Consider the following 13869-nt stretch of genomic DNA (forward strand, 5'->3'; position numbering starts at 1 on the left):
GATTAAAATATGACTCTCCCGCAAAGCAACACAACACGGGGAATGTTGCTTTAGTCTTTTGTCCATCAAGTTATCTGAAGATGTGGGCTCTGCTGACGTGTTTTGCTACTCCATGTGCCGAGTTAATTCTATATGTTTCTAATTTTCCATGACCTTTAGCGTGCAGCAGTAACTTGTGCTTAACACAGGGTGTCCTGGCATGTGTGTGTCTAACCCTGGCTTGCTATTAACACAAGAGTGTCTCTGTAACCCTAACTTTACTCTTCACGGAGTACAGGGGTGGAGGGGCGTAGGGCTGGTAAAAGCCAACTGTGGGTGGAAGGGGCCAACTTGATTTAATCTTACTTTGAACTGAGTTAGTGCTGTGCCACAGGACAGAGCTCAGCCTGCTCCGTAGGCCTCTGCCCTGTCTTCTCTATTTTTGACCTCTCATCTTGATTTGTGCCCCTTGAGCTTCTTTCCCCTGCAAAGACCAGCCTCCTTTCCTCTCCTGGCTGTGTTGGGGCTCTCTGCCTTGCTCCCAGCCTCCTCCTGAGTTTCTCAGCCACCTGAACTCTGGTGGTCTTATCCCACCAGCAGTCCCAGAGACTTTATCAGGCTGTTTCCAGTTTTCACCAGCTCATAATCAAATCTGTCTCCTTACCCTGCCATTCCTGGGTTCTCTGAGCACCCATCCTTGCAGTGACTGACTTTCACTCACATCGCTTTGGAAATGGGCACCTTTCCTCCAGCCTCAGTGAGTGAGTCGGGCTCTCACGGATGAGGGAGGGCACTGTGCATCCTGTGCCCCCATCTTGGGGGCCCGGAGCTGCTAAGAGCCCTAAGTGTAGAGCAAATCTTCCTCTGTTCTCTGAGGCCTGCTCAGTTTTGGTAACTCTTTGGGGAGCTGTTTGGGAAGCTTCATATTTTTGTACTAAAAGACATAATACAGACCTCAACCTTGGCCAAACCAGGATACCCGCTTGTTGAAGAAGTGGGTGAGCTGGGTACCAGGCACATGGCAGCCCTCTGCAAAGTCATACTCTCAAGAACAGGAAATAGTTTTAAAAAATATTTTTAGCCCCCTTCAAAAAGTGTTAGAATGGGAATAATGGCTGCTTTTAGCAACTCCCTTGAAAATGACTGAGCAGTTTCTAGAAAGTTTCCAGGCTGAGGCTGGTTGTGAGTTCAGGATCCATCCTGAAACATGGACTGTTTCAACCCAAGCGCTTTAAAGTTTGGCAAAGCTTGTGACTAACCACAAATTAAAAGTTCTGAGGAACATTACCAGGTGGGTCCAGCAGTGGTGATTATTTGCAGTGTAGCTGCTGTAAGAAAGCACGACTTTGGCTGGACAGCTTAGCTAAGCCTGTTGCCCCAGCCTGTTGGCAAGCAGTGCTGTTCCCAGGCTACACTGAACGTGGGTTTTATTGACTCCGTACGTTATCACCCCAACTGAGGACCGGTCCTTAGCCTCCCTCCCTTGTGGGAGTGTTGCGAGGAGCTTCCTCCTAAATTGGCTTTGTGTAACAGTGTTGAGATGAACATAGCAGTTGCAGTTACACAGATCATAGCCACCCAAAATCTTCATCAGCACATAGTATGCCTGTGGCACAGCAGCTCTTTTATGAAGAGGTGTTCCTGTGATCCACGTAGCTTCTCACCAATCCAGCTCCCAGCCAGGGAGCCTTGTTAGATGCGTTGGATCTGTTTCTAGTATGAGCATTCCTATCTTCATCCTTAAATAACGTGCCAGGCTTGACTTGCCCTTATTTTTGTTAATGTGAATTAGATAAATGAATTGCAGGTTATAAATGGATCTCATCAAAACAGAAGAAACAAAAGAGCATACATTTGCAATGTTGGCAGACTTCATCTTCTACTAATTGCTTGGGAGGGAAGAGATAAGCAAATAACGCTTGCACCATCCACCAAAGGAGCACTGCTGCATCTTTTGTTTACAGCTCCCGGGTGTAGTGTTACAGGAAGAAGAGGAACCTCCCCGTCTCTGGAAAGCACGGGGCATGGTTAAGAGGCTCAAGGTACTCAGAAAAGAAGCCTAAAACATAATGTTGCTGAGCTGCTGCCCAGTGGCTCAGGCAGTGGATAAAAGCACAGTGCGCTGAAGCAGGGGGATCGAAAAAGTTAACCCAGTCTGTGCAAAGTTTCAGCAGATCGAAGTCAGCTGCCTTGTTTGCGTTGCAGAGAGTGAGGAGGGCCGGATCCCGCTCTGCAGCAGGAACAATAATGTGTCAGGGAACTCTAGGGCTTCCCAAAATTGAGCATGTGTTTTGGGCCTTAGACATATGTTTTCTGTAGGGAGTAGTTTGTATGTAAGCACTTGCATAGGCATTTGCAGGTTTGTCTATGTGAATAACTTACTGAGGTGGAAACCGCATGGACCTGTGTAAAATACCTGCCTGTGCAAGACAGCACAGGGCACGACTACAGCATCGTCTGCACTCTGGGCAGGAGAATTACCGTGCAGTCCCTGCAGCGACCTTACTTCGTTGTGTTAGGTAGGATGTGCTCAAACGGCTGTGGCAGTCTGCTTGGTGCTTTCCTGGAGTGCCCAGCCCTGCTCGTCCCCTCGCGCTCTGAGGGCACGGCACGGTCCTGCCTGTTCGTACTGTCTTTAGGTATTCTTGTGGTGGTGAAGTGGCCTTTTCCTGTGGCCCATATCTCTTCTGAGAGACTCCTTTTTTTCATGATGGAAGAAAGGGCAGGGACCCAGCCTTGGTTAGGTCACATCCACAAGTGATTCTCACTTCCAGCTCATCTGGCACATGGTGAGCTGAAGTTTGGTACTAGCCACACAAAGTGGCTGGAGCTCACAGGGTGGTGGAGAGGGTTTATGGGAATTACTGGGAAACTGACTGCAGATTGCAGTGGCTGCCTCTGTCTCCTACACGTCCCTCTCGCTACCCCATGCATTTGAGAGAGATCTGCACAGTTCCTGGGTTCAGCACAGAAGTCCCATAAGCAGCAGTATTCACCGCCGTATGGAAATGATGACGGAGGACTGTTGAGGTGCATTGTGAAAAGTGAGCTCATTTGTGTTGATCCAAGCCTGTTGGGCAGGTACCTTGCTCGTAGGTTCTCACGCTCTTGTCTTTTAAGGCACTATGTCAAACACATCAGATTTAAACTTATCACTTGAGGGTTTTTTCTGCACAAAGTGGGTTACAACCTCAAATGAGGGGTCAAGCAGAAAAGGTGGAAAATCCCATGTGAGGTGGGATGCTATTAAAGTTGGCCTTCCAGATGTTTTGACCTCTTGTTTCAGGTCAAGCCCTCACAACCCTTCTGCAGCATCTGACCTCTCCACCTATTCCACCGCCTCTCTGATCAGTAATGAAGAACAGTTTGAAGACTATGGGGAAGGAGATGATGTGGATTTTACTCCCAGTAGCCCATGCCCTGATGATGAGACCAGAACCAACGCCTACTCTGACCTTGGCTCATCTGTATCTTCCAGGTTGCTCCTTATTCATTAACAAACATTTTTTTCCACCTTTTTTGTTCTTCTCTGAGCACGGGTAACCATCGCAGAAATTTCTGGTTACCTAGACTCATCTTAAAAGCAAAATATTTTCAGTTATGTTTTGCACTCTGTTTGACAAACTACATCTAATAATCAAGGCTATCACGAATGTGTTGTTTCTGATAACTAGTTTTGGGTTCTGTTGAAATAACTGGGCTGTGTGCTTGTAGATATTCCTTTCTATTGCAAACAGTAGGTTTCACAGTTGTGGGCTAATATTAGAAATTACTTGCTGAAAGTAGGAAACCAGCTTAACACCTGTGCACTAGCCCAGGTGTGGTGCAGGAGGAGACTTGCAGGAAGGCTGTTTCTCTTTAGTGTTCTAATACTGCAAATCTTAAGCAATAACCTGTAGGGTTATTGCCTAATGAGGGGCTGCATATGTGCAAGGGTGTGTGTGGAACAACCATCTGCATTGACCTCAAGTGTCTTGGAGCATGTAAGCAAGTGGCTGCTCTCTGTTGGGAGCTGGAGATGCCACTGCAGTCTACCAGTTCCTGGATGTGACCTCACTCTTGATAGCTCTTGTCCTGTGACCAAGTCAGCTGCTGATTTGAAGCCCTTCCCCAAGAAGGGGATAGATGAGCAGGGTTGGGGAAGAGCAGAGCATGAAGATGCTTTAGGATTTGTCTGCTTGGATCAGAAGCATGTGAAGGTTATTGATAGTGCGGGACAAGCTCACTGCATCCCTCTGTTCTGCATGCAACCCCCGTGTGCCACCCTGTGTTTCAAGCGCTCCCACAATCCTTCCTTGCCGCCTCCATCTGCATGCAGAGCCATCGCCCCTCTCTGCTGCCCTCTCATGATGATGGCTTGTCCTTCATCCCCTATTTCCTCAGGGCTATGCAGGCTTTTGCATTCCCATTCCTGGGACTCTGTGCACTTCATGCCATGGTTGCTCTTTTATTTTGGTTTATTTTCCCTTTATCATGCTAAGAGCTGCTCTTATCTACTCTGTAGAGCTATGTCCACTTCTGCCTTCCTCCTCCTCCTCCCAGGGTTCTCTCAGCCCTCTTGTCTGAGGCGGAGGTTGTGTCACTTCTTCTGCTAGACTGCTCTATTTTTCTTCATCTTCCTGTCTTTCTTTCTCTTGGAGGAAAATAGTCCTTCAGGTTGCATGCCAGGCTGTAGTGGGAAGATGGGCAAGATAAGAGGGAGCGACACTACTGAGGTGGAACATGCTAATGTAGCTGCTCCTACATGCATCGCATGGACTCTGTGTATCTTGTGCTCTTCCTCCAGTCCCCCAAATTGCTTCCTTCCACTGATACCCAGAACGCTTCCTCTGTAAAGGCTCAGCTCAGGCAGGTAGACTTGCCCTAGGACTGGCATTCCCAGTCCTACCTCCGAGGTAGACCAACGGCGGTGAGAGGCGGTGTGTTCCCCAAGCCCCTCGGGCCTGTGGCTCCTTATGACACAGTCGAGAGGAAAACCTGACGCGAGTTGGTTACTACAGCCAGTAACATGTCTCCTTTCCTGCAAACAGTGCTGGCCAAACACCCCGAAAAATGAGGCATGTTTATAACAGCGAGTTACTGGATGTTTACTGCACGCAGTGCTGCAAAAAGATAAATCTGCTCAACGATTTGGAAGCCAGGCTGAAAAACTTGAAAGCAAACAGGTAAGCAGCCTCTTGCAGTGCTTTCAGCAGTCCCTCCTAGAAATGGGACTGACTGGCGGCAGGAGGAGGAGAGTGTCCTCTCCTTCTCTGCGTGCCATCCTGCCTGTCTTACGCACGTTGTCGTTCTTGCAAAACAGTAGGAAATTCAGACCTTGACATCTAGCCCGAACCAACGTGCTCTTCCCTATTAGCTAATAAATATTTCTCTGAGGAGTGATCTGGCTTACGTGTATAACCTTAGCCAATGTGTGTGACCTTACATTTGCCACCCATAAAGCTGTGGGTCAGCAGAGGTACTTCATTCCAGTGGGATTTTCTTTCACCTAAAGGGAATTAAGCAAAATAATGAAACCTGGAACCAGGGCAGAAGTGATTTTGGGGGTTTCTTGACAATTTGAGGTGTTTTTCCCCATTTTTCCCCATGTTTCTATCCCCATCACTCCAACCACTCTTAAACCGTGGAGAGTGCTCGGAAAGAGTCCGGTGCTTCCCGCAATCGCTGCCCGGGGTTTTCTGGAGGAAATCCTTTGCCGGGCTTCTAGCTCCCCCTAGAAACCGAACGTAAATCCTGCCAGTCGCACAGCCGTTGGCACAGAGCACAGGGCACCATCCTGTCTTGGTGACACAGTGACACAGAGCCTGCTGTGCACAACGCTGTCGCTTTCCCTGCCATCGCAAGGAGCCTGGGAAAACCCAGACCGAGACTGGCTACATCTCCGGTAATTTTGTGAGTGAAGCCATTTTTACCTGGCTGAAAGAGAGCTGTGTCTGCTTGCACTCTCCTCTTACCGAGAGATGCAACTGTGGGTGGTTTTATTTATTTTATTTTATTTATTTTTTATTTGGTTCTAGTGCTTTTGTCTGAAATCTGGTCCCTCCTTTGGATAATACCAGTCTTTGGCTAAGAAAGGAAACTCTAAAAATGGAAAGCATCTCTGTTCTGTGGTGAATTGGGAAGGATTATGGGGAAGGATAAACTTCCTGTTTACAAAACTCATCTAAAACCTGGGAATCCAGAATAAACTTCCATCACTAACTTAGTGTCCCTTTATGACATTTCTAATATTAGGTTCACTCTGATTTGTGTTGACAAACCTCTGCTAAATATAACAGTATTTCTAAATCCACTTGTTAATGATCACAGTAATGTCGTGGCTCTATTCATCTTCACGTTTGTATTAATTCTGTAGTTCTTGATTAAGTTGTCCAAGAACATTATATTGTTCAAGGAATCACTTTTTTACTTCACTAAAAAAAGTCAGTATTATATGTTTCATTGTGCAATTCAGCTGCAGATTAAACTGAGATTGAATCCAGCATTGATCAAATAAATGTTTAATTCCTATATCATTCCTTCTGTATCCATGTAGCCCTAACAGAAAAATATCAAGCACAGCTTTTGGAAGGTAAGAGGCTTGACTTTCTGCTCTGAATACTTGGGGCGTGAGCTGTGACAATGCCGTGACTGGGGGGGGGGGGGGGGAGGAGGAGCAATAAGGTTAGGAAAAGAGAAATCTGCAAACGTGGGTTTTCAAGGGAAGGGGTCTGTATTGGATAGGGATGCTACAGAATGTACAAGTCACTGTGCGTCTTGGGGCCGGCCCCTGAGCTGGAGAGGGCAGCTGTGCTAAGAGAACAGTTGCTTCCTTGTCCGTCAACTTTCTTCCTTGAAACTGCTGTTCCATCAGTCCAGGTATTGCTCCTCTCGGTCCCATAGCTTGGGCCTTTTTGTTATTGTTGCTGAAATGCAAAGGAAAGCAAGAGCATCCCTTCATAAAAGGGCAGTTGTACAACACTGTAATCTTCCTTTGAATGAGTAAAGCAGCCCTGAGCTGGGGAGGACTGTAAGTTTCAAAACTGTTTTAGATATCTCCAGCCTTACATATTCTGAAACTATTCTGTAGCGGGAGCTGCTCAAGATTTCTTTTTCTCTATTTAAAGAAAGCTCTTGATGTATCAAATCTTCTAGTGTAACTGTACCAACCAGCACAATGTGGTGACCTTATCTTAAATTTCTAATACAGCAAATAGGACTTGGTACATTGTGTGAATAAGGCTAAATAGTTTTTAAAATATGCTAATGCTGGTGACAAATCCTGTCAAAAGCAACAAAGAGCTCACGCCCTGGAACTAATGTCATTGATTGTGCTCAGTATGACTTCATTTAGCTACCAGTCTCTTGTAAGACTCATGCTTAAGCAGTTATAATTGTCACTGAAAGGATTGCACAAATTTTAGCATAGGATGTTCAAAGTGCAAAGCCAGGGTGTAAGATAGTATACGGATTCTTCCTCCTCCTTCCTCATCAAGCACAGTCATTATCCTTCTGATCTTTCAGGCAGCTCTTCCACAACAGTAACTTCAGCAGCAGTAACGGCAGCACAGAAGACCTGTTCAGAGACAGTATAGACTCCTGTGATAACGATATAACTGAGAAGGTGAGGAGCTGTGTGCATTGCAATAAGGTACCCAGCTGAACTTCTGCTGGAGACGTGCATCTACTGATGAAGCTCTATTGATCACAGTTACCAGTTTTCTTAAGTAGCTCATTCAAAATGTCCAAGATATTCCATTAATATGACTCTGCTTCATGAAAATGCAAGAACCATGGAAGTACAGATCTAGGGCATTGTATTAATGCCTGTTTACTGTGCGTTTGCATTGACCAGCTTCAAGGAAGGTGCAAGTTTTGGGGGCACTCAGAATCTGAGAGCCTAATTTTTGCCCCTGGCTTTGGAGGGAAAGGTGGCTTTGCTATCCTTTAGACTGTCATAGCTAAATACTAGTTAGAAGCAGTGGAGTGGTGTGTGAAGAAAGGTTCAGACTGTCTCAATTCTTCCTCTCCACTTCCCCTTCTAGGTAACGTACTTAGAGAAAAAGGTGACTGAACTGGAGAACGATAGCCTGACAAACGGTGACCTGAAGAGCAAGTTGAAACAGGAAAACACACAGCTAGTTCACAGGTAATAAAGCACAGAGCCAGTTCTCTTTATCTTGTCACAGCAGAGCTAGAACCAAGCTGGGGGAAGGAACTTCTCCATCTAAAACATGACCACGTCTTCTGCCTTATGCTGCCAGATAAGTGAGACAGGCTTCATCTAGAAGTCCAAATGGAGGATGTCTGCCTTGCTGTATTTACAGCAAGCAGAGGCCTTCCAAGCAAGTTCCTTAGTACAGAGATGTTACGGACTTGTGCAGATCAAGACTTTCTGTTGTAAGAGAGTTGACCCATATGTATGTTAATGTGCATAGCAAGAGCAGAAGGCTGGTGATTGCTGGTGGAATGGACCGGCTTCTTGAGACTGGGAATGAAAGAATAATAGATGAACTGATGCTACTTAATTCTCTGCTCATTGGAAAGTGTCATGCCAAGAGAGATGGTGAAAAAGTATGGAATACAGGAGTGGGGAGAAAACAGGGAGGTAATAAAATTGTACATATTCAAGTAACTGTGAAGCTATTAGTGAAATGAGACCTGGTTTCCTTAGAGTTCATGAGCTTGAAGAACTGTTGAAAGACCAAGAGACATCAGCAGAACAGACCCTAGAAGAAGAGATAAAGAGACATCGAGAAGCATATAGCAAGTATGAAAAAGAGAAAGGCACAGAAATTGAGCTGCTAAATACAAGGTAACAAACTTGTTGGTACCACAGAGAACAGAGCAACTGTTCTTTTCTTCCTCTCTCCTGCATGTAAGCATAGGCTGTTCACAACCAGACAGGGCACAGATGGTTACAGGCTAATAGCTCTGTGGAGAAGCTGTGCAGATGCATGCAGCATGCATGCAACTAATGCTCAAAATGCCCAAAATCTCGGAGAATGGTTTAAGCTAACACTGTAATCCACATAGCCAAGGTAGACAGCTTAGCTGGATTTTTGGCATGGATTCAAGTAGGGAGTTGTCACCTGCTGTGCCAGACACTTGTCTGCATTGGCTGCTTCCTACTTGATTCTCTTTAGATACCTGTTGTGATGAGCAGAAGAACCTGAGAGTCAGTGTGGCATTTTTGGCCTTAAAAACAGACAAATAAACCCTCAATAATTAACAGTAAAAACACTAAGATTAGAAAGGCTTTCTTGCTTATTCTATCAAAAGCAAGCGAGATGACTTTTTAGAGCATACTTTTTGCATGCCTGCATTCTTAGAGACATTTGCTGTAAGACTTCTCTTATTGACACAGGGTTCAGCAACTGGAAGAAGAAAATGGTGAGCTGAAAAGCACCGTCACACGACTGAAATCACAAACGGAGAAATTAGATGAGGTAACTAAACTCCTGAGTGCTGAACGTGTTCGTGATGTCACATGCAGTTTGACAGCAGCTTGATTTGTTTAAAAGAAAACTCATATGGTGACTGGCCCAAATTTTTTTTAACTGGCATTCCTTAAGCAGGGAGTGTTAATGAAATTAGAACACTGGTCACCTTTAGTGACAGACACCCATGCTAACTTATGACCAGCTGTGTCTATATAGTTGCATTACACAACTGAGGATGACTCATGCATTTTCAAGCTAGCTGTAAGGTTCCCCATTTATTCCAGGAAAGGCAACGCATGTCAGATAGGTTGGAAGACACTAGTCTGCGGCTGAAGGATGAGATGGATTTGTACAAGAGAATGATGGACAAGCTGCGACAGAACAGACTGGAATTCAACAAGGAGAGGGAAGCCACACAGGAGGTAAGGGTGAAAAGGGATGTCAGGCAATTGCATGTTACCTGTATGGGAGCCCATCTGAAAAAGAACGGGCAGAGCCAGGATAACACAGCATTCAGTTAATGTATGGCTGGACTGTATTTTTATGGCAGGGGTACCCGTAGAGTGATGGATGCTGCAAGAATACCAAATAAATGGCAGTCAGTGACACAAAGGGTTTTAAATTCTTTGAAAACTTAGTCTGGAATGTGTGCCATAACATTTAGCTTACAAAGTTTGCCAGGGGAGTTACACCTCTCAGACACCAAGCCTGGAGATCAGAGCTGCTTCCAGCTCGTGTGATGGTTCCTAAGTGGCTTTCCAAAGAGCAGCAGGCGGTTATATTGGAGGAATTCCAGCCTTGAGCAGGACCACGGTGCTCCTTCGCAGTGTGAAGGCGCAGCACAGAGATGGCTCCTGTCAGGAAGGGCTGGTTATGTGGGACTGGGGAGACATGACCTGTCTGCATCTCCACAGCTCATCGAGGACTTGCGGAAGGAGCTGGAGCACCTGCAGCTGTACAAGCTGGAATGCGAGCGCCCGGGACGCGGCAGAAGCTCTTCATCCAGCGTGAGTGAATTCAATGCCAAAACCAGAGAGGTGGAAATGGAGCATGAAATAAAACGGCTGAAGCAGGTGAGCAGGGCAGGGGCCTCTCGAGCTGTGGGTGAGTCCCAGTGACTGTGCAGGACTGCTCTGAAAAATGCCTACAGCTGTGACCCCTACCACACACCCTTTAGATTTTGTCCCCCCTCCTCCCTTAAGTGGAAGACCTGCCTTGCGTTAGTCTAGGACTTCCTTGCACAAGCAGTGTAAATTGTGCATGTAGGGAAGGCCTGCAGTTCAGAGGGGGAAGACTTGTCACTGGCGGTGAGAGAGTTACTTGTTGGCTTGCAGCCACACTATGTCATCCAAGCTACCTGTGATGTGCGGTGTGCGTTTTTTGTTTGTTTTAATGAAATCTTGCCGATAGAACTTAAACACAATGTCTTTTGATCCTTAAATAGGAGAATCAGAAGCTTCGTGATCAAAACGATGATCTTAATGGACAGATCCTAAGTCTTAGTCTTTATGAAGCTAAAAATCTCTTTGCAACGCAAACAAAAGCCCAGTCACTGGCTGCTGAAATTGATTCTGCATCAAGAGATGAGGTAATGCACTGTTTTTTCAAGTACTGCTTCAAAAAAACCGTAGGCTTTTCAATGCAATTAATTTTCAAGGTGAACTACCTGAAGCTGGCAAATGAACAGCAGAAAAGTCTGCTTTGTTAGGAGTTGGAGACTATTAGAAAAATGACTTAAATCTAGCAGTGTTTTTGGGGTGCTCCTTTTAACATCAACTCATCCATTTATTTCCCTCAAAAAAGTGTGTTACTGGAATCTCCACAGACTGTTTTTTAATGGATTTATTTTGCATCTTCTATCTCCCAGGGGATTGTGTGCTATGGATCTGTCCCTTTCATATAGAAATAATTGTAGCCAGTTACTTAAATTTTTACTCTGTTGTAGATTTAGTTCTAAATTATTTCAGTAACAAGCTCTCACTTGGATCTAAGCTTGAGATAAATTCTCCCAGTAGCAGAGCCAGATTCTTGGAGGAAATATGTAGTATGCAAGCGATGATCTGGTTAACACTTTGGAAAATATTGTAGGAGACCCATTTGCATGTGGGCTGGAGTCAAGCTGGTACAGTTTGAAAAGCTTCCTGCAAGCACCAGGACAGACCATGAGATCAGGCTGATGGAGCTGTAAGAGCTCCCAGAGAAAGAGACAGTTAGTGATGAAGGACTGTAAAAGGGTTTGTTTGCTTCTCTACTTTGTTTATTCGGAACAAAACTTTCCATTTCCTCTTTTAAGAGGAGTCCTGAGACAAACCTGTTTACCCAGTCTGTACGTGAATGACCCTGTTAGCCTTAGCCCTGGGCAGTCCCTTGAAGTGAAGTGCACACTTGAGTTTCTCACTGAGCCAGAGCGCTGGGAGGAAAACCTGTTTAATTGGTGAACTCGGGGTAAAAGCAAATTAGGTTTTTGCTGTTGCCAAGGCAAACCTTGCCCTGCTCCCTCCCCTTTCTGAATCTCGTGGCCCTGGCTCACGCAGGGGGTACCCGGCGCTCCCCCTCTTCAGGGGGAGGGTGCCCGGCAGGCTCAGTAAATCTCATGGACCAGTTCAAGCCTTTTCCACTGCAGTGTTTTTCTGTATAATCAGAGTGCAGGTAGGAGACTGCAGATTCAGATGGGACTTTTCTGAAGGCTGATGGAAACAGATGCCCAAATTGCATTAGCCTAAGGAGGAACTGGGACTCTAATTCTCCAGGGAAACTTTGGAAGATTGTCATTAAAGACACTGCGTATAAAAAGCAAAGTGTCCGTGTCTTTGGAGATGCTTTGAGGCCTTTCAGAGCTCAAAGGTCTAGTGAAACACGCTGTGTGTTTGCTGTAGAACTACTAACGTGAAACACAGGATACACAGTGGGTTGTTTTTGAGAATGGGGGGGCTTTGGGGAGGTGGTTGGTTGTTTTAGGGTTTTTGTTTTGTGCGTGTGTTGGGTTTTCTTTTTTTCCCCCAAAAGATAGTGTGTTTCTCCCAGTCCTGAATATTGAAATCTTGTTCTCTTCACCAGCATTCCATACAAAGTGCTTTAGATTTCAGTAGACTCGAAACCATAAAGCTCTTATACTGAGGTGAGGAAGCCAGTGTGGCTGCAGGATGGCTCGGTGTGTTAGATGTTGAATTTCTGGTTCAAATGAGCTGCCAAAAGGCTCCTGGTAGTGACTGCTCACCACCTTCCTAAATGATAAAGATCTTTAACACATAGATCATTTCTAATAGAAATGTCAGAAAAGGGACCTGGTAATCCTAAGCAGTGCTAGTCTCTCGCCTCCAAACTCATGCCATTATGTAAACTAGTGACAATGCTGCAAGAGACACATAACTCTGAAATGTTGTGTTTCAGCTCATGGAAGCCCTTAAAGAACAGGAGGAGATAAATTACAGATTGCGACAGTATATGGACAAGATCATTTTGGCAATCCTAGACCACAACCCGTCTATCCTGGAAATAAAAAATTGAAGAAAATTATAAAGGAAAAGCAGCAACTGCCTGATACTTCTGCACATGCCACTGGATCTAAACAACACTCTGATACTGTAAATGAATCTATAAATATATATATATATATATTATATATATACACTACGTGTGAGTGTGGGTGCGCGGGTGTGTTTATATGATGTTTGGTACACTTATTTGTCATTGATTTGGCTTGGTTAGACTCTTTCCATGCACTTTCAATACCTGTAACAAGATAGATACTGTATATTAATGTAATAACAATATAACTGGATCATGCTGTTTTAGATACTGGACAAAATGACTCTACCTCTAGTTGTAAAGGTAAAAGACAATGGAAACATATGGATGTGACCCTAACTTTAAGAGCAAGAAGTGTTCTTTTGTTCTTCCAGGAATTTGGGTACCACAAACCAATCAACATACCCAGGTTCAGTTCCTGACTGGTGCTGGCTGTGTAATTTCCTATTTGATTTAGCTTTATTACTTAAACCACACACTGGGGGGGGGGGGGAAACTTTGGGATAAAAAGGAAAGACACAAAGTAGAAGAGGAGAAGAGGAAGACATTACAGAATTGTTGCTATATGTGTAAAATCACCATCCACTTGTTTGCCACTGTCAGCACAAAGTGCTTTTTATATAAGATCACTCTGGAGCTTCCTTGGGGATGCTCTGAGCCAGCCCGCTCTCCAGCGTGTGTGTGCATGTGTACGTTTTATGCCAGGGTCCCTGTAGCATTGAGGCTAGGAAGTTCAAATTCTATTCCCCTATTTTCAGGGGTTTATTGTGGGCCATTAAAATGAATCCTGGGATCCTGCTCCTTCCCCCCACCCCTGAGTTTTAGGTATTTCACTGAAGGAACACATTCCAGTTCTTAAAAACAAGCTAAAGCTGAGTGAAATAGCCCACCTCAAGGGGAGGAGGGACCCTCTAAATCACTTGTTGACTCGCTTTCCCAG

At 45.2% G+C, this 13869-nt stretch overlaps 1 protein-coding gene across 3 annotated transcripts in view; it reads left to right on the top strand.

Annotated features, from left to right (window-relative positions):
• Nucleotides 1-13268, top strand: part of RAB11FIP4 (RAB11 family interacting protein 4) — a 120336-nt gene extending 107068 nt beyond the window's left edge. For 2 of the 3 annotated variants that reach the window (XM_064522687.1, XM_026099081.2), the window contains 11 exons: nt 3266-3457; nt 5010-5144; nt 6515-6550; nt 7483-7582; nt 8004-8107; nt 8633-8773; nt 9326-9407; nt 9686-9823; nt 10316-10474; nt 10846-10989; nt 12792-13268. In XM_064522687.1, coding sequence (XP_064378757.1) covers nt 3266-3457; nt 5010-5144; nt 6515-6550; nt 7483-7582; nt 8004-8107; nt 8633-8773; nt 9326-9407; nt 9686-9823; nt 10316-10474; nt 10846-10989; nt 12792-12908 — 1348 coding nt within the window. In that variant the 3' untranslated portion in view covers nt 12909-13268. The remainder of the gene's footprint in view (nt 1-3265; nt 3458-5009; nt 5145-6514; nt 6551-7482; nt 7583-8003; nt 8108-8632; nt 8774-9325; nt 9408-9685; nt 9824-10315; nt 10475-10845; nt 10990-12791) is intronic. The other variant, XM_064522688.1, reaches the window with a different exon arrangement.
• Nucleotides 13269-13869: the final 601 nt, after the last annotated feature.

This window comes from Dromaius novaehollandiae, chromosome 18 (genome assembly GCF_036370855.1).
Source record: "Dromaius novaehollandiae isolate bDroNov1 chromosome 18, bDroNov1.hap1, whole genome shotgun sequence".
NCBI lineage: Eukaryota > Metazoa > Chordata > Aves > Casuariiformes > Dromaiidae > Dromaius > Dromaius novaehollandiae.